The 20,823-nt window shown below is 46.5% G+C and overlaps 1 protein-coding gene across 6 annotated transcripts in view; it reads left to right on the top strand.

Moving 5' to 3' along the window:
• The window catches only part of KLHL29 (kelch like family member 29), a 408,570-nt gene that overhangs the window by 100,237 nt on the left and 287,510 nt on the right, over nt 1-20,823 (top strand). Inside the window, exon 1 of one of the 6 annotated variants that reach the window (XM_054193774.1) lies at nt 4,923-8,943. The exons of the other annotated variants lie outside the window; for them this stretch is intronic. Within the exon in view, the coding sequence (XP_054049749.1) occupies nt 8,926-8,943 (18 nt within the window). The 5' untranslated portion in view covers nt 4,923-8,925. Of the gene's footprint in view, nt 1-4,922; nt 8,944-20,823 lie in introns of those variants that run through there. 6 annotated transcript variants of the gene reach the window in all.

Below are 20,823 nucleotides of genomic sequence, written 5' to 3' on the forward strand. Positions count from 1 at the left end.
TGACGTTCAACAAAAGCAAGTGCAAGGTTCTTCGCCTGGGGAGGAAGAATGCTAAGCACCAGTATAGGTTAGGGGTGGACATGCTGGGAAGTAGTTCCGAGGAGAAGGATCTGGGGGTCCTGGTAGACAGTAAATTATCCATGAGCCAACAATGTGCCCTTGTTGCCAAAAAGGCCAATGGAATCCTGGGCTGCATAGGGAAGAGTGTGGCCAGTAGGTCGAAGGAGATCATTCTCCCCCTCTACTCTGCACTGGTGAGGCCACAACTGGAGTACTGTGTCCAGTTTTGGGCTCCCCAGTTCAAGAGGGACAGGGAACTACTGGAGCGGGTCCAGCGAAGGGCAACTAAGATGATTGAGGGACTGGAGCATCTCCCTTATGAGGAAAGGCTGAAAGAGCTGGGACTCTTTAGCCTGGAGAAGAGAAGGCTGAGGGGAGACCTTATTATGGCATACAAGTATCTAAAGGCTGGGTTGAAGGAGGATGGTGCCAGACTCTTTTCAATGGTTCCCAGTGACAAGACGAGGGGTGATGGGCGCAAGTTGGAACATAGGAAGTTCCGTTCAAATACACGGAAAAACTTCTTTACGGTGAGGGTGACAGAGCACTGGAACAGGCTGCCCAGGGAGGTTGTGGTGTCCCCTTCTCTGGAGGCTTTCAAGACCCGCCTGGATGCAGTCCTGAGTAATGTGCTCTGGGCAGTCCTGCTTTAGCAGGGGAGTTGGACTAGATGATCTCTAGAGGTCCCTTCCAACTCTGAAGATTCTGTGATTCCGTGTGTGTAAGACTGCGCTGATGGGGTGCTAACACAAGGGCAGCCTCGGCCGGGGGAGCCACGGTGCTTTCCCTCCCCTTGCTCGTGCAAGTCAGGATGGAAAAGGTTTGCGCTAAATAAGTGCATTTGATTTCTCGTCGAAGAAAGACTGCATACTGAGTTGGTAAAAAAAAAAAAAAAAAAACACGAGTATTTTGAACTGAATTTTTCCTGGCCATTTGCAAGAAGGAGGGTCAAGAAGTTTTAATCGGGGTAGAATTTCCTTGCTAAGTGCATCATACAGAAAGGAGCTGTGTTCGAGTCGGATAGGAAAAACTCCTGTCAAAGCTGTGGCCACTAAAGGCACCAAGCGCTTCCCAGGCAGGCGTAGGTGGCATCTTGGCTGGGGACGGCTGCTGCGGTGTTCTTGGCCCACAGACTTTTATTAACTCAGTTACAGAAAAAAGCCTGTCGAATGGAATTGTGTTAGTCATGGTTTTGAGGAGGGGTTTTTGGAAGGGTGGGGAGGAAGGCTAACACAACGTAAACCAACTCCCTCTGGGAGGAGTTTTTAAAACTTCCAAGTCCCCTTCTCTCACCCAAACCTTAAGTATATTACTGTGCCTTTTTGAGTTGTTTGAAGTAACGCTGTAGGTCGTTGAAATTCTAGTCACACATACATAAGGTTTCTCTAAACTTTTAATGTGAGAGGCTCCAATTACAAGTGCTGTTGGATTCTGCACACTAAATATGGTTATTTCAGTAATTGATTCTAAAGGTATAGGTGTGTGGTAGATTGATATATTTAGTCTGTAAATTGTATGTAGAAATTGCCAAAAGTCATCTGCATTTATTTCAGTATTCAAACACTGTTTCGTTCGTTTATTTTTAAAGCATGGGAAATGAGCGTTTAAAAAATGCCACCACCAACAGAAGAGAGTTAGCGTGAAACTATATTGGGAATTTAATGTACAAGTTAGGAAATTAAAAGTTCCTGCAATAAATGCGACTCTGTCGTATTACAGGTATGCTGCAACATAAATTTCCCAGCCTCTACAACAGCATTGAATTCTGAATATGTGCAAGATGGTTGACGTAGAGTGGTTATGAGAATTACGGCCTTCTTTTTCCTAACTAGTTCATTTAAATTCTCAACCGTAATGTTCTGTTAACCTTCCATTTTCTTCCTAATCTGCTTTTGGAAAATAAACAAAGTACGAGCCTTAAGTATCTCACAACTCCAAGTGATGTATACCTGGAAGGAGAGAGATAAGGTTTGATTGCAGTAATTTTTTGTGGCTTCATCAGTGTTGAATTCTTGGACGCTGATGTTAATGTTAAAACATTCCTTGTCTTCACCGAAACTGCCAACGGATCTGTTGGATCTGGTCTCCCCGAGACTGGGAAAACAGAAAGCAGTTACTCAGTTGGAGAGTCTGTAAAGCATTTTTGTGTGTCCCACCTGGGTGAGCTCAGCCTTTGGGGATGCCGGGAGCGAGGAGAGGGGTAGGAGAACCAGCTGCGTGGAGCAAGGTGGAACCATTGCATCTCTCAAGGGGAGGGATCCTTGCAAGGGAGTACCCTGTCCCACCCAGCCTTTAAGGTTCTTTCGAAGTCTGCATCCCTCTCTTCTTGCAGATACATCCCCCTCTCATCCCACCACTCAAACAGTGGTGTCATGTGGCATTTTCATGGTGTGGTATTCACTCAAAGCAGGACCTTAAGACTTCTGAGGGCTCCTTCCCTGCTTTCCAGAGCTACAATAAATCGCAACCTTCTGAATACTGTTGCAGGAAATTTAGTCCATCTTTTCTGGGCTCGTATCTGCCATTAACATTTACTTCAGCGCATTGTACAATTTCCCACTTGTATAAGAAACGGGCACACGGAACTGATGAGGTCTGGAGTCACTTCTGAACGTGGGTCACCTTTTGTGTGGCATCAATCTGTGTGTGGTGCTAGGAGAGCTGAGAGCCAAGAAGAAGAAAGTTTCAGAAGTAGCCTCTACAAACTAGTAGAGGCCACCGGGAGATGGAAAACTGATTTTGCAAAATAAATCTCTGTTATATTTCATATACAATGCAATACTGGTCCCTTTTCGAAATCTCTTGTGGTTAAACACTTCTATCATGTCTTCACCACCTGCTGGCAATCCAACACGAAAACAAGAATAACCAAATCTTAAGTTGTAGCAGCTGAACCTGTTTCAAATAAATCACAAAAGCTATTGTTTACGATAAGTGTTATCTGATTGCTGGCAGAACCTGTGTTTATTGCTTTTGTGTATTACAGTCTCTTGTAATTTGGACCACTAAAAATTGTATTCCTTTTTCCATTGTAAAGAGAGATTTGTAAGTAGACAGACGTCTATAATTATACTTAGTGGGACTGGAGAGCATATAAAGCATAAAATGAAATTGCTTGGTTTTAATGTGAAGTAGCAACACATCAAATTTTCCACTTTTTTACATATCTTGGAACAAATATTTTTCTCATTGCTTGAATAACTTTGAAGGACATTTAGGAACTATCATGAAGATACTCTTTACAGACTGTTTTCAAATACTTGATGTTTTTGAAACATTTGCAGTGGAAGTCAAACACTGGGTACTTATTGTACGGGTGGTCATGAAGGAAAGTTATAGAGTGCAGTCTGACAAGTGTCAGTGACTATCTGGAGTGAATCTTTCATTTCAGCACAGTAACTGGGTCTCTTTCCCCCTCTGATTAAAAAAAACAACAAACAACAAGCCAAGTGCAAATGGATCTCACAGTTCATTTTTTTTCCATGTTTTGTCAGTCCTCTTTAGAGCTCATTCCTTTTTTTTTTTTTTGTCTTTCCACATGAGGAATTAAGAACAGAAGACCCCAAATTATGTATAAAATCCCAAGTTGCAGCTGTAAAGTCACAGCTCAGATATATTTCTCTGTATATTTTGGGTGGTTTTTATTATTTATTTGCAGTTTATAATATGCTAACTCTTTCTCTGGGGATAGAAGAATATGCATATATTATTTACACCTTTTGATTTTGTCAAATAATGTCACACTTCATGCTTTCAGAGGGCTCGACAACCTAATCCTCCTGGTAATGCCAAGAGTCGAGAACAGGCAAGTGTGATCCGCCAACGCGCAGGCTTTGATTTGATGTTAAGTGAGCCTCACTGCTGCCCCTTCGGATTTGGTGTACTGGTGGTGCTGGCCCAGGTTGGGTGGCCGTGACACTTCTGCTGGCTGCCTCAGTTGTCCGTGTTCATACTGCCCGGACTCAATGAAGTGAAACCATGAGAATTTGAGATGTTGACTCAACGAGAGCTGCCTGCTGTTGGCCTGGAGAAATGGTTGTAGTTATCGGTAATGCCTGCGCGTTGCAATGCCTGTAATACAAGGAATGAAGTTACTCCCCAAAAGAGGGATTTGATCTGTGGTTTTCGTCTGTTAAAGCTGTGTCTGTACTGGGGAGGTCAGGACATGTGTGTTTGACGAGGTAGGAGCTAACCTTGGCGTGGGTGCAGCTGGGCAGTCGTGAGGGCAACACCTTTACCCTCTGCAAAAGCAGGGGAGGGAAGGGGAGGATTGGTTTTGAAAAGGCCATTTTGGGAACACACCAAAAGCACTTCTCTGCTTTTGAATCAAAAGCAGTGGAGAGCAGACCCTGTGAAAGAAAATTTTCCTCTTCAGAGTTTCATGACACAAATTCCTTTCAACCCAGAATACTTCATCATGCACCAAGCTTTAGACCGTTGTGATCGCTTGTCTTAAAAAGAGATCTTTTTGTGAAACTTAATCTCAACGTTCACTGTCTTATAAAATGTGTATGTGGGTGCATATTTGAATGCCAGATCTGTGAAATCTGTTTTTCCAGTATTCGTTTCTCAGACCCACACAAGCCTTGTGGTAACACAAATTACATTGAATAAATAGAATTACAATGCTGGGTCAAAAAAACATGTACTGGGCAGTTCAAGACCAATAGGAGCAGGTTGATTGGGACTCTTACCAAGGATGACTAGCCTACTTATGTCTTTTGAAATTGCAGCTCCTCCTCTTTTAGCTAAAACTAATGGTCCAGGAGGGTCGCACAGCACAATGATGATATCTGCTCAACTGGGGGCAATTCACAGATGCTTATGCATCTTGTCATGCCATAAAAATGAAATGGTACTTAGTGGATAGGATTTAAAAAATGACAGACTTCTCAGGTACAGGACAGGTATGCCAAGAAATGTAAAATCATAAGGTGCTGTGTAGATTCAATTCTCTGCAAGGGCAGGCAGCAGCTGTCTTACAGATGTGGTCCAGAGATGCCCAGAAGTGTCCACTCTGTGTCCCTCGCTCTGTATCAGGGGCTACTAAATGTATCTCAATACTCTGGAAGAACACGAAGCCCGAAAGCCAAAGTACAGCATGCCCCTGGGAAAGAGGAGGAACCACCACAGGCATTGCCAGGCCTTGAGGCTCCTGTAACAGCCGGGGGCTGACCAGAGGTCCCAAGGCAGACCTGGGCCTGGACCTGCTGTACGCTGCTTTATTACTTGTCCCCTAGAGAACTGAAGAGCAGGCTGCTCCCTCAGCTCTTCGCCTTTATTTTCAGTGTTAAGGACAGCCTTTTCCTTCCTTCCCTTTTCAGTTTAAATTCTTGCATGATTTTGGTCCTCTTGCTTTGAAGGGCTAGCTTAGAAAAGTAATTTAAAAATTTCTTTGTCACGTTGGCTAAAAAAATCTCTTCCACTGTTCGCTTGCTCCGGGTCTTTTGCATCTGTGTTTCTGCCTCTGGTGTGCGTACCTGACCTGCCAGGGTGGAATTTGGATGTAGTTTTGTGTGTCTCACCGTGCCAGCCTGGTCACCACTGACGGCTCTCTGTGTCAACCCGTAGCAGCAGTCTCTCATGCTGTAGATGAGGAATAAAAGTGAATACAGTTGTAAAGCCCACTGAAAGAGACATTAATTTCCTCTTTCTGAAAATGCGTTATCATTCCCATTTCAAAGATAAGGGAATGTGTCCATAGAAAACAAAACCGTCTATTTAATTGTGTTTCTGTCAGGAGCGTTGTTTGGAAATGTTGGCCATTTGCGACATATTTTGGAGACCGAAGGACTTTTTATAGAAGCTATTGTCAGAAACTGCAGGAAGCTTTTCTGTGTTGCACAATCCAGTTGGCTCAGACTGGGTGACATCCCTCCACCGAGACGGCTGGCAAGCCGGTGGGGTGATGTGCCGGTGGCACTTGCGGGCTGGTCAGCAGTCACTGGAGGCCATTAATTCAGTATCCAGACACCAGTAAAAATGTATAGAAACGGTCCTGGAATCCTAGACGGCTTGTTTGACTACACCTTGAATAAGACTATTCTTTCAAAGTATTTCTACGACATCTATATCTTACAGCCACAATGACTATCTTGAAGATAGCCACAAAAAAAGGTTCACCAGATATGTGACTGCTGTATGTTTACTGTTCTAAAAAAAATCCATTATCCTTTCACCGCTGGGACAGGTGAAGTTTAGAAAAGATGGACGTGTAGAAGTTACTGCTAAATAGGCCTGGTTTATGTGGTTTACATGACGTGCCTGGACTCTCCTTGCCCAACACATTGGAGAGATTTAGGCTTCTTGGAATGAGATGCAAGCATCCGGCATACACAGTATGCAGCTGCCTTCTGCTGGTTGATAGAAAATTACAGCATTAAATACAGCATTAAATCCACTTTTCTGAGTGTCACAAAGCTTCAGGGATTCACATCTATCTACTCCTAACCCTTATTTTAGGACTTTCTCCCAAAGGCAGGTTCTCTGCTCCTCTGACAAAAAAAATCTGAACTGGTACACGATGTTCTTTTTTCTTATGGTTAAAAACCAGCGCCAACAGCTGAAGCGCGGAACTGACAAATAGTGTGATGGGTGAGAGCAGTCAGTTCGTGGGTATAGAGGTTCAGAGGTAACACTTGAAGACAGGTTTGGAGTTTGTGAGTTCAGAAAAGTGTAGTTAAGTGGCACCTGTCTGGGTTGTATTAGTACTGCAGCTGTACGCGTGAGAGGTTCCTTCCTTACCGTTTGAGGCACTGAAGAAGCACAGGCAGGTCAAGGAGAGCTCTGGGAAAAGGAGGGATGACTTAGGTGCCCGTCCAGATGTCCCAAAGCACGTGGAGAGAAGCTCTGCACGTGGCAGAGCTCCCCGGGGTTCAGGCAAGGCCAGGAGGTCCCCCGAGCCTCGGCAGCACTCCTGGCTACATCCTGCGCTGCGCTCCCGGGGTGCTGGAGCAGCCCTTTGGATGTTTTTCGTGATCTGTAGCGATGTTTTCCCTAGGCCCATATGTTTTCCCTTTTGTATAGGGCTCGGCTTCCTTGCCTGAGGAACAGTTGCAGGCATCTATTTCCCTCATCCTTTCTGAGCCCTTTTCTAAGCTTCCTTCCCTTTGCAAGTCTTTGATATATTCCCTTCCCTTCCTGATCTGAAGACTGGTAAGCACAGCAGGTGAGGAGTGTTAGTGCTGCATCTGCTGCTAATTGGGCTCACAGGCTCATTCAGATAGTGCTGGCAAGTGATCTACTGAGTTAATCAGGAGCCGGGGTTTGTAGGAGAATGTTCGTATTATGTAGGGTAAGCAGAGATTTGCATGTCAGCTTTCAGAATTGGAGCTTACCAAAATGCGACTGGCTGCTGCTTTCTCTTGTCGCTCTTCTCCCCGTGGTCCCCATTTACCTGGGGGGGTCTCAACACCTTGACTTTATTTATCCTTGCAGCGGCCTGGGAGCATGAGTGGTGCTGCCGTCCCCAGCTGGGAGATAACACCTGGGAGTCCAGGGTTTAGGGAGGAGGTTACCCAGCGCAGTGCATGTGGTGGCAGCTTAGGCAAAGTCCCGGCTGTTTCTCCCTCCAAAGAGCAGCAGGTGAGTGAAGCACTGACGTGTTTCCTTCTGCCACCCCTGCTCGGAGGGCAGCCATCCCGGCAGCCGAGCAGCGGGAGCCACATCCATCTCACACAGCAGCAACTAACACGGGCCGAGCTCATCTGGCACCACCAAGGAGGTTCTTCCACCTGGCCAAGCACATCTGGCACCACCGAGGGTGTCCTTCTACCTGGCTGAGTGCATCTGGCACCACCGAGGAGGTTCTTCCACCTGGCCAAGCACATTTGGCACCACCGAGGGTGTCCTTCTACCTGGCTGAGTGCATCTGGCACCACCGAGGAGGTTCTTCCACCTCTCTTGGACAGCAAGTTGTCTTTGCAGCCTTCCTCCTGGTTGTTTATTCCAGCCCCTGTGCCACCACGGGCTTCCCCAGCCCCCCTTCTTCCCCTGCAGCTTTGCTGCTGGAGCTGATTGATCTTTTAAGCAGTCCAGTGCAAAATTACCTTCCTCCCTCCAAAACACAACAAAAAACTTGCTTTTAACATCTTTCTGTTCAGTAATTTGGTTTACAGGGTAGTGCCTGTGGGCTCCCAGGGCAGCGCAAGTGTGGAGGCAGCAAATGGCAGGCAGGGGGAAGGCAAGAACTTCTTAGGCTGGCTTTGCTTTTGAAGCCAAGGTATCCGCTAACTACAGCTTCAGTGTTTTTGCCTAAGGTCATGCGAGAACGCTTGGCAGAGCAAAGAACTGAAGCGGGTCTCCCCAGATCCAGGTTACCACTCTAACCCCAGGACTGTTTTTCTTCCAGCACTTGAAAATGGTCTGAACCTCCCATGAGGTACTTTGTGAGAGCTTTTTAGGCAAAGATTTTGCTCTAAAAAAGCGCGACTGTTTGCTTTGTAAGGGGAAGCTCTTGTTCCTGTTTCCTTTCTGATGTATCCCTTCTGTTCTTGGCTTGCTAACTTGATGATATCACTCCCCATGCATTGGGCAAAAGCTGTTTTCCCTCTATTCAAAGAGCCAGGAGGAGCAGCTGCTGCGCTGACTCGAGTCTCCAGTTCTGCCCGCACTCCTGCGGCATGCCAATGGGAGCTAGCACGTGGAGAACGCAGACGAAAGACCGAATTTGCTGTGTCATCCTTGAGTCCCATAAGCCAAGAAGTGGTTCTCTGGTGTTTGTTCAGGAAGGATCCAGAGTTTGTGCAGCGTGTCCGGGGAATTGCTGATAACCGGATATGAAGCACTCCCAGGCTTTTTGTCAAAACCGCCTGCGTCAGAGAAGGTGGAAGTCCTCCCCACCTGCTGACTTTCCTGTGACACGCCATGAGAAGTGGGTTCTTGGTACGTTCTGCCTTTGCCACGTTGAGATGCCCATATCCTAGGTATGGGTATGACAGCATCTTTTTGGTTTCCTGCATGCGGAGGAAAAACTGTATGAGCAATTCGTTTCCCTTCCTCGCCTTCCTTACAGGCAGCTTCCTTCAGCCAGGTACTCTGACCCCCCCCTTCTTCCAGAGAACCATCGTCCGTTTGGGTCTTTAGTGCTTAACTCCACTGAATTTATGTGTATGGAAACACTTAAACTTGCTCCTCTTTTTTCTCTCCTTTCCGACGATGAGATCTCATTCTTTTTAAAAATAGAGTAATTGCTTCAGCACTATCCGCAGCTCAGTCGTGCAGGTGCCTGGGTAAATTATCCCATGAATGCATCTAGTATTCACTCCGGCAGTCTTCCATAATTGACAATTAATTTGTGAATCTTTTTCCATGCTGTTCTTTCACCTTGAGTGCTGGGCGTACTGGATCTCTGCCACCTCATATTTCTTGGATAAAGTCACTGTGGCTTCTTGTCTTACAATGTCTGACTCCGAGCCAGTGCAACTTGTTGAAAAAAAAAAACAAACCTGTAAAACACAGTGTGCGTTGGAAGATTCCTTTAAAAAGGCGGAATAGTTGCTGGAGAACAGTCTCTTTAAAACAAAGAGAAAGTCAAAAATCTTGATCTCTCCAGAGACATTTCAAGGAAGGTATTTACCAAATAATGCAATTAGTCAATGCCTTTGTCACAACCGTTGCATTCTTCATTCTTTCGTTATGTGAAGAGGAGATGATATAAATCATTTTCTGGGATGCCTTATGTCCATCCCATTCAAATGTATGAAATTCCACTGCGGTGGTGCTTTGATTTCTAACCTTTAAAAGTTATGAGCTGTGACAGAGAAAATTATAAGCTCCCATTTGTTTTGTGTGCTTGTGTGGGGAAATTCTGTCTCAGTCCAAGCACCATGAAAACTACAGTGCCTTAAACTGATTTATGAAACCTTTTCCTTGATTTGCTTGCAGCTGGTATGTGTAAGTCCAAATTCAGTTACCGCACCTGCAGTAAATCAGCAATATATAAATGTTTCCTAACTTGGGAGAAAATCCATTAGTGGCTGAATTAAACCTTTAAAAGACTCTTATTTCCTGAGCGTTAGGCTACTATAACTTTTATGTGTGATTTTAACACGTTCTGAAGTGTTAGGCAAACTACAAAGAGCCACTGAGTATGTAGGTAACGGTTCTTAATGTATTTTAAGAATGGTTTGCTTCGAGTAAAAAGGGCTCTGTCATGTAAATGTTGATGTATCAGCTCTAATGAGAGGGTTATAAAGCAGTAAGAAGTTGGTGACTGGGTATGTTTTGTTGGTTTCTTAACCTAAGGGACCATCGCTGCCGTTGTCATTGAGCCATTTAGCTTTGCCATTTAGCTTTCATTAGGGACAAGGAAAACGCTTTAGAGAATGGCAGGATAAATGAGCCAGTATTTGCTAATAAACGTTCCCCTCCTCCCATCTTCTCCATCGCCGCCTTCCCTTTGCAGTCAGGGTGATCCGAGCGGGAAGTGGAGGGTGACCCGATGACTCCCTCCGTTTCCCCAGCTGCGAAGGGCGAGGACGCTGTGGGGTGGCCACGCCATGAATGGCCCAACTGCCTGAGCGCGTCCCGTCTCAGCAGAAGGAGTTAGGGCCCCGGCGGTGGAGTGGGCTGCTGGCTTTTTGTGGTGGTATATTGGGCCAGACACCCGCTGTCCCATTAGATCTGCCATCTAAGCTGCTCATTTGAGCATTGTCACTGCGTTAAAACGAGCCAGAGCTTAAATGGTTCAAGCACAGCAAGTCTTGGGTAACCCGTGCGGTTCTGCTGATGCGCTGTTTGCCGTATAGGATGCCGCTTGCACGAACCACTGGGCAGTGGCAAAATTGGAGGCCCATCTTACAATTTCATCTTCTTTCTACTCCTGTAATTCCCTCTCTCTTCCCTTCCCTCTCGCACCTCCCAAAACACATTCCATCCAACGGACGTGAGCGGGTACGGAGAAGTAAACAAGTTGCATCACTGCACTAAATTGCTTTCTCTCCCCTTTCCTCCTCAAAAGCACAGAAGGGAATAAAAAAGGAAGATTAGTTGTGTCGGAGCTCCATCCTGGTGCCGTTCCCGTGCCATGGATTGCTCAGAGCTGAGCATGTACTCTTTGTCCGGGATAAATAACAGTGAAACTCTGTCTCAATTTTCTCTGCAGTTTCTCCCACTTGCATTCATTTTAAAATTTCATTCCTCACTCTCATTATTGCGAGGCCTGCTGTTCTGTGCCCAGGGGAGTTAGGTAAAACATTTTTATTTGCTTTTGGTTTGGTTTGGTTCCCCTTTTACCTTCTTCTCTTCTTCGAATTTTTTTTGTGTTTTGCTGTCCAGTGACTTTGGGAGGAAGGCGGGGGGGGGGGGGGCGGGCACAAGGAAGGCGTGACATTTATAACACGTGTGCAACGCCTTTAAAAGTAAATCCATCTCCTTCAACGTTAGGCTGCTGGCTAATTCCCTGTAACGTCATCTCGGTTTATGCTTACTGTCTCCACCACTGGTTGTAGTCTTTGCCTCAAAAACATCTATACGGAAGAGCACCAGGAGTTGAGGAAATTCTGGAATTCTTGATTGGATTGTTTAGATTGTTATTGGATAATGGTTTGTTTGGCAATTTAGGGGTACCAGTCAAGCTACGATTCTGCAGTCCAAAAGCCTCAGCAGCAGCAGTGGTTTAAAGACTTCACCTTTTTGCTCTGTATTCGTTCTCCCAGCAGCCTTTTCAGGCTACCAGTTCAGTTGTGCTGGTGCTGTAGTTTGAGGGACATGCCATGAACCAGATGATCGACTGGGCTAAAAATGATCCTTCAGTATAGGGAGGAGAGGAGGAGTGGTGGAGTTTTTTCTGCTTGCCTCGGTTCACCGCTTTGCAGGATGACCCCAGAGATGGTTGCAAGAGCTCAAACCGAGGGACAACATGGGGGCGTGCAAGGATGGGAACAAGACACTAGAGGTTGGGGAATGGTAGGAACTCCATAAACCAACTTTCCCCCAGAAATTTTGGCTTCCCACCTGGCAGCTGGGTTTTGATGCACCTTGCTGCAAAGGTTTTCAGATGCCTTCACCGTGCATCTCTATGATAATTTCTGCTCTTGCAGCAGCTACCATATTGGTATCTCGGTGCCGATGCTCTGTAGTCGATACATTAATGCAAGCCCACCTTTGCTAGCAGTGGCTGTGGTTGCTGAGGCAGAGACACACGTCCCGTTTGGCCGCTGTTGATCTGAGAACAGTTACCTTTGCAGAAGGCCAGAGCAAAAATGCATTAAACCACAGCCACTAAATCTGCAAGAGCACATCTGTCAACACACCCAAATACAAAAGGCAATGTAAGCGTCCCCTGCTGCAGCGTTACTCAAAAGGGACATCGACTGAGGCAGAATTTACACGGCGGCTTCCAGATCAGTGACTAAATGGCTTCTGGGGTGAGGATGATGAGCATTTCCCTACCTGCGTGACAGATAAGTGAGGATGAGGAGGACTTTGCAGAAGAGGCTCAGGAGACCGAGATGCTCTCTGCCCGTTTGCAGTCAAGAGCCATGGGCAAACCCCTGTGGGTTAACCGACCACTGGGCGGTCTGAACGCTCCTAAGGGGAAAAGTTCAATCAGCTTTCACTCCAAAGAGCATTATCAGTGTATAACACTAATCCTGTGTAACGGTACTCTAGCCTGACACAGGTACCGTGAAGTAGATTTTGGTGACGTAAATTGCCCTCGCTGGTTTAGCAAAGTTGACAGGCCAAAAATACTTTCTTAAATTATACTGTTCCTTCTGGTCGATGGCAAGGAGTCTTTGTCCTGGGTGGTTATCAATAGTTAACGTGCCATGAGCTCTGTAATATTAAGTGCCCAGTTATTTTTGATCTCCTTGACTTTTTTATTGTTTGGTTGTGGCATTTGTTTTATTTTTTTGAGGGGTGGTTTTTGTTGGGTTTTTTTTCCAGCTGTGACCATTGTGCCTTGAACTTGGAAGCGCTCTGCTTGATCAGTCGAGTGCTCGTGTCCCCACGTGTGCCATGCCAGACTGGGTCTAGGGGACAGCGTAGCCTGCGCTCAGATAGTACTGGGTCAGATTTCAGCTCTTCCAGCCTCTGCAGTATCATTTTGGTTTTAATTTTAAAGCACGTGGCAGAGGCAGGAGGGAAATCATCTGAAAATATTCACAGATACTCAGATGCACAGGAGGGCTGTAGCGGAGATTTCCTAATCTTTCCCTTTTCAAGGAAAGAAATAGAAAAAAATTTTGCAGGCCACTCAAATCCTCGCTCAGAAAACGGCGGATTTATTGTGGCTGGAGACATCCTGCTGTTAAGGCTGCTGGGAAGGAGAGGGCCCAAGGTTCCTATTCATGCGCGATAGTCCTATTTTTCCCCATTTCTTTCTTTTATTCTTGCCTCCCCTTTAAATTGCATTACCACGCTCTTGCCCCCACCCCTCCCCGGCTGTGTGTGCCTCTCCATCTCTGCGCATTGTGTTGCTTTTCCCCTGCTGCGCCGCTCCCTTGTGTGCAACGGCAGCCGCAAAGTAAAATCGACTGAAACGCTGATCTCCGAAGCACTGGCACGCGGTGCTTTAGAGATTAGGATTTTAGTGCGTTCTACTCAGCTGCCGGCAGAGCAGAGCGGTGTGACAAGGGAAAGCGATGCCGGAGCCAGGGGTTCTGACTCGGAGCTGTAGCCCCGCTCGCTCTGGGTAAAGCCCTTCGCGCTTCTCCTCCTGCAAAACATTTTGCTGAGCGTATGCATGGTCGGGCTTGAGTTTACTCCCTAGACAGAGGGATATCCAGGGGCAAGTTGAGAGCCTTTTCATCTAAATCACATTTATTATTAGGAAAAAAAAAATTAAAAATCTTACTAACAAAACAAAACGACGAAAAGTTTTTACGGCAAGATTTTTCTGACCTGTTCTTCTCTCTACGTCCTCATTCTTTCTTTTCCTTTGCTGTATTTAGCATTTTTATTTTCCCAGAAGCTAAGGAAGGTAGATATTTTTCCTCTTGTTCCCATAGACTCGCCAGCTTGTTGTAGCAACTTGCTCTAGATCCTGGTCTCTTCTTGGAGGATAGAGGCGTTTTGGGAAGTGCGGTCTAGTACAAGAACTAAAAGTAGCCTTCTCCAGCTTCCAGCGAGCCTGACTGGGTTTTGCTGGGCACTTGCCAGTTGCCGCCGGAGCTACTGCCTGTGTGCAGGTTCGTCTGTGAGCACCCACGGCCAACTCTGGAAGGTGGACCACGGGATTTTTTTTTTTTTTATACTTCAAAGAAGGCCGTGCTAATTAATGCCCTCAGCTAGTGTCTACTCTTCATTGGTTTTGAAAGGATCATTACTTAACGACATAAAATCATTTTAAAAACTTGGTAAGCTCTAATATCTTTATCAAATATCAGATAATCACACATTTTTCGGTGTATAGCTTTTCCATTGGCTTAAGGCCACTTAGTTATATAAATATTAACACTTTCTACTGCAAGGTTTAAATCCTATTTAAAAGTGCTTCTATTCTGTATTCAGAAGGCAAGGAAATAATATCAGGTACCAGAAGAAATTCTCTCCTCTGGAACAATGAAGTATTTCCCTGGCAGAGGTTTGTGCTGCGTGCAGGTGTCGGTGAGCATCTGTCTCCCTCTAGATCTTGCTCTGTTCAGAAGCTCGTACCACTGCTTGCGTTCGGCATCCCATTTCTCCTCCTCCTCAGCGCCACGCTTGATTCCTCTTCCCTCTCATTTTCTTGCAACTTTGTCCGTGGACGCCGCTTTACCTCCGGGCTTTCTGCTGATTTTCGCTATGTTATTGCTCCCACGTTGTCTTGTGGTTTTACTCTTTGGCCTTGGCCTGACCCTCAAACCTGAATGAGTTTTCTCTTGTTTGAAAATGGCCACTTCTTGGACCTGGGTGTTTCAGCGCTCCCTCTTTTCTCATCTCCTTCTCTGATCAGTGTTTTATTCCATGCTGTAGGTTTCTTTCCTACATATTCTGTGACTTAAGTATCCCAGTCTGTTTTTCTCCTTTTTACTTGACGTAACTTGCCCTTCACAGTCACCCTTAACTGGGATTTTCCCCTTTTTCCTCCCCTACCACCCTGTTGCTGTGGAGCCGCCGGGCACAAAGATTCAGAGTATTTCGCCTGGCTGTACTTCATGCTCTGCTCTCTACCACCTTCTCCCAGCTTTTATTTTTTTTCCTTTTCTTTCCCCGCTCCTGAATTTCCTACCTTCCACTTACCATCCTCTTCTGACCTGTCTTGTTTTCTGTATTTTTCATATAAAAACAGAATCTGGTAAGTTTGAAGCATCCCACAAGTGTCCGTTTGTAGTTCTGTTGTCTCTTTTCCCTTGTAAACATGAGGAGTTGGCCCGCGCCTTGCTGAGGTTAGGTGCAGTGAGAAATAAGAAATGAGAGTCCTTGAGCTCAAGTCCTCCTTAGCGTGAGTTGAAGCGCACACCTGGCTGCTGTGCACGTGAACCAGGAGTTGCATATGCCTGAGCCGTCCCGTACCCGGTCTGTGTGGCTGCGGACATCCCCTCTCTCATCGTTTGGGAGCACTGAGCCCACGCTGGAGCCGCGGCGGCTGCCCGTGACATGCTCTTGGTCCCCTCTCGTTTCCCTGGATTCTGGCTCTGAAGAGCCTCCCCTGCTCATCTCCTCTCTTTGAGAAGATGCTGAAAAAGCAGCCCTAGGAGGTGAGGCAAGACAAGGGAGAGGAAAATATCAGAGGCAGGGAAGTAGGTCAGAAAGGTCAAGGGAAGTAGGGATGATTTACAGCCTTTCAGCTGCGGCCGGGAAAACCGCAGCAGAGACTGTGATGGGTGATTCTCCAGGGGGAGGACGCAGGCCAGAGAACTTTCAGCACATGCTATACCTTGTAAATAAATAAACAAATAAATAAGTAATGTGCATATGGCAGAATTGCGAATATAATAGAATTGCAAAATGGAAAATACCTGATTTCTTCGACAAATGGGAGCGCTGTACACGGTGAAATCCAATTACAAACCCCTGCTTTTCAGCGGAAGCGGCTTCTTCCAGGTGAATGGTACCACTGTCAAGGTTGGTCCCCTGAGTGACAGTCCCCAGTCTGCTGCCAACACACACGTGGCTTAGACGGGTGGTGAGCTTTCCTGGACGCTATCTATTTTGTAGGATTTAGTAGCATTTCCCAGCTCTCAGATACAGGACCTGTCCTGGAAGTGGCTTGGCACTGTGTTCACCATCCCTTGTGTGCCATGTTTTCTGCACAAAGGAACAGGGACCCTGATGGTGGATGTCCGTTGGGGACCCGTGGTGGCATGGTGCACTCTCCCACAGTCCAGAGGCAGCTGTACCACATGATGCAACCGATGACGCGTTTCAAAAGCGCGAAAATGAAGAATTGCATTGGAACTTGGCTTCTCTAGGTAAAAGATAGGAAGAGTCTTGCAACTGAAAAATTTTTACACTTGATTAACCTCCAGAGATAACCTTGTTTGTACGTGTTATCCCATCTAATATGCATGCTGACCTATAAAGCTGCGTCAGACCCAGTGCAGGACCATTGCTGCGAGGAGAGTGTTCAAGGCCAGGTTGGATTGGGGCACTGAGCATCCTGATCTGGTGGGAGGTGTCCCTGCCCATGGCAGGGGGGTTGAACTGGGTGATCTTCGAAGACCCCTTCCAACCCAACCCATTCTATGATTCTATGAAAACCATCATGCCAAGTCAGCTATACGTTCATAACATGAAACATGCTAATGTTTTTTTCTTGCATCACAGGGAGAGAATATATAAAACAGGTGCCAGGTTCTCTCTCTTGTACCTCCATCAAGCTATTGAGGTAAAATAATGGAGTCAAGTTCAACACCCCTTGGGGGCAGGAAAAGCAGCAAACCCCCAATACATGCACTAAAATCTCCTAAAGTGTATTTGAGTCACTGTGCAGCAAATCTGTGTCTTCAGCATGTCTACGTGATCAAAAAATGGCGCATTCTTTTAAAAATGTGTCTGTGCCACGTTTTCTGTGAGCAGCCTTAATGCCCTGCATACAGAGCTTCTGTGTAGACAACGCTGGTCCCTGACCTGGGGCTTCTTTTCAGGGGAGAGGGCGAAAGGAAGAAATGAGAATCCTGTTAATTTATTTATTTTATGTGAATGCTTTCAAAAAACAGCTGGCACAACGTTTGGGCCAGGTAATGATTGCTCAGTGCTGGCCCTGTTTCGGTACTCACTGCTGGCTACCCTAGAGTGGTTTTTTGGGTTCTGCCCTTAGTCTTTTAATTTAGATGATGCTGTGAGAAGACGCTATACTGGGTATTAGCGGTGCAGAGCTAGTGCTTGCTCCGTACTGGTTGCCACCTGCTGCTGGGACAGCTGAGAAGCCGATGCACCCTCTGACCTCGGGCCAGCTCAGGAGCAGCTTAGTAATAGCAGACACAGCATGGTCTAGTGGCCTAAAACCCTGCAATCCAGGGAATAATCTGCGGCATGACGCTGATTCTCTCTGCGCCCGTCGGCTCCTGCTGCCTGTTCTGCAGTGGGGATCGGTCGCCATATGGCTGTAGCGCAGCTGCGCAGCCTTTAGGCTCATGGCTGTTTGCTTGTGCCCAGGACCTGATTTTACAGGGCTCTTGCTCTGTGGGAATGAAGGGAAGGCCCAGGGCTGGCTAGGTGCAAACCAGACCGGTTCTCGCTCTCCGCAGAGAGGGCGGTGTTGATGCTGTGGGCTTACGGCTGCGAAGTTGGCGTAGGTGCTTGTGGGGCACCTGGTGGCTATACGGGATGGAGTGTCCCATCGCTGTTCCCACTGTCATTTCATAGAGTCATAGAATGGTTTGGGTTGGAAGGGACCTTGAAGATCATCCGGTTCCAACCCCCCTGCCATGGGCAGGGACACCTCCCACTAGATCAGGTTGCTCAAAGCCCCATCCAGCCTGGTCTTGATCACCTGGCCTTTCCCTGATGGCACAGGGAGGATTGCTGTGCCGCAGCCATGGCAGTGCCGTCGTCATTCCCTGCCTGCTCTCGCTTTGCCAGATTTACACAAGAAAAAGGATAGAGCGATGGCCTGAATTGTGCAGAGACAAGAGGTCTGCACCACGCCGGCTGTTCTCATGTGAACCCGGTATATTTGTGCTTACTCGCTTGGGCAGAGCGCAGTGTGAGTGTGTGGGCCAGACCTTGAGTTTGTATCTCTGAGTATAAACTCTGGGAAGGGCAGGCTAAAAACAAAGCAAGAAAAAAAAAAAAAATCCACACCCAAAAACTGGCTTGCGTGAGGGGATGGGAAAACGATGCCAGACTTCTCCAGAAGCTGATGCCTATAAAAGCAAAAGCCAGGGCACCCGTTGCTCCTCGCACCGCTGGGGAGCGAAGCAGAGAGGTCAGAGCTGTCAGGGCGCACGTGGCACCGTGCTGTCGAGCCGCTTTGTCACAAGGTTTTCCAGGTGCCAAGCTTTCCGGCAGCGCCCGGCCTCCTGCCAGACCGCCTGTGTGGCAGCCGCAAACTACTGGGATGGGACGGGCACGGGATGGGTTGGTCTGGGCATCCCGGGAAACCTTTTCAGTGCTCTGCGAGACTTCACAGCTTGAAGACTGCAAACCCTATCTGTAGTCTTTATTCACATACTGTTTACGCACAGACACAGAAGCATCATTTTCTTTTTCCTGCGAAAGAAAAGTATCCATTTGCTCAGCTTCTTACAGATAGATGCCGTCCTGCCACGAAGCGCTGTGATGTGATGCAGGGAAGCTGCTTCCAGAGGAAAACCTCCTGTGATGGGCTCAGGCGATGCCAAATTGCTGGATTGGATTTCCCTGAGCTGAGGGAGGATCTAAGCGGTGGTCAGACTCACGCCGCTGCTTCTCACGGAGGTGGTGATACAGCTACACAAAGGAGGTTTCTGCTTTTTAATAACCGATTCAAGGGGTATAAATAACTATTTATGTTTTTTAGTTTCACTTGTGTCATATACACACACATTCGTATAAAAAAAAACCCAGCTCTACCAAGAAAATTACATTGGAGAGGGGCTCTCCAATGGTTATTTTTCTCCTGCATCTGAGAACAAGTGCTTTAAGCTGCAGGTCGTTTTTAGAAAACCCCATGAGCATCCATGTCAGAGTAAGGTATCCCGTATTTATTAGGCATAAGGTATCCCGTATTTATTAAGCGTAAGGTATCCCGTATTTATTAAGCCAGTGCCTTCCCGTGCTTTAGCTATGTGCACGGCAGCGATGGCAGCCACCGGTCTCGCTACGTGTTTACTCACACATTTGTTTCAGACGTACGTTACAGGGTGGTTTTTTCACTGGTGAGAGGCTGGGTGCTTCCAGAAGGGACCGCATCACTGCTCTTGGGGCATTACTGCAGGTGGCTGTAGCGGATGATGAACACAAACCTATTAAATACTGAAACGTGAGATTCCCTATCAGTTAACGTTGTGCTGCTAATTCGGGTGTGAGGGAGACGATGAGATCCTGAGCGCTTGTTATAAGGAGATAGCAGTGAGTAAGCAGGGAGGGGAACGGTCAGCAGCGTTGGTGGTTTAATTCTTGTACGAAATATACAGGCAGAAACATATTTTTGTGACTACTTTAAAAAAACAAAACAACTGCAAGGCAGAAAACTGGCTGCCAGAAAGCCTTTAGATACAGAGGCCGTTAAGTCCAGGTGACGTGGATGGGGTCAGATCTGCTCTTAAAGGCATTTTCCCTTTGTGATTCCTGAGAGTTGAGGTTTTTTAACTGTTTTGTTTTGTTGTTGTTTTTTTTTATGTTTCTGTGCAGACACTATATTACATTGGCATTGATTCACTGAGTTTATTTGTCAGCAGTAAAATGAATGAAATTCTAGAGGTACAATTTCAACCAGCTGCTGTTGTTTACTAGTGAGACTACCAGTGACCCTTAGCATCTATAAATACTTTACTGTGAATTAAAAGCAGTGAACTATCCAGTAGTTTTTCTCTTTACTCATGTTTCCCAGATTATTTTTTTGCGCTGCCTTTTTTTTTTTTATTATTGTTATTTTCAGTCTCGCCTCTACTGCTTCAAGAAAAGCCAAACGTTAAGAGGAAGATTTAATTTCTAGCGAACAGCAGACTTGGTCATTCGTTAGAAGACTCATCAAGTTGTTAGACCGTGTGAAGATTTTTCTCTGGTCTATGCGGTGCTGACTTCAGTAATGGCCTTTTAAAGTGAAAATTCAGATTTAAAATACCTGGGCATTATTTTTAGCTCTCTCGAGCTCATCTTTCTTATTAAGGAGAAAGTTGTTTGCAGTCATTGATTAGTTACAATTGTAACTTCCAAATAGCTTTAGGCAATATTGCGGGACTGCCGTCTCTAATCCCCTTTTTCAGAGTGGCCATTTTTTTTTCCTTTTCACTAATTTTGGAGGTTTGACATGGACCACTAGCTCTTTTATTTTATCACAAGACATGAAAGCAAACACTGTTGTTGCTCAAGCCTAGCTCAGCGTTACAAGCCGCTATGAAAGCATTCGCTCCTCGGCAGCCCGACCTCTCGCCAAGTAAAATCCTCCCGGTCCCTCCGTGACGCTGAGCATCTCGGTCTACAAGACTATTACTTTCCCTTAGATAAAACCATGGACCACATCAGAGTTTCTCCAGGCCTGATTAGCTTTTGTGAGAGATTTTGGGTTGGCTGGATGTTCAGCTTTTCCACCTGCTGTGAGGGTGTTCTGAGCTCGCATCTCTGTGCTCTCGCTGCAAGGAGGGAGGTTACAAATTTGACTTTCATGCTGCGGAGCAAGCCGGTGCCTCCTTGCCTGGCCTCGTGCCTCTGGAAATTGATGTGGATACGGTCAACACTACTGGGTTGCGCAAA

This window comes from Rissa tridactyla, chromosome 3 (genome assembly GCF_028500815.1).
Source record: "Rissa tridactyla isolate bRisTri1 chromosome 3, bRisTri1.patW.cur.20221130, whole genome shotgun sequence".
Taxonomy (NCBI): domain Eukaryota; kingdom Metazoa; phylum Chordata; class Aves; order Charadriiformes; family Laridae; genus Rissa; species Rissa tridactyla.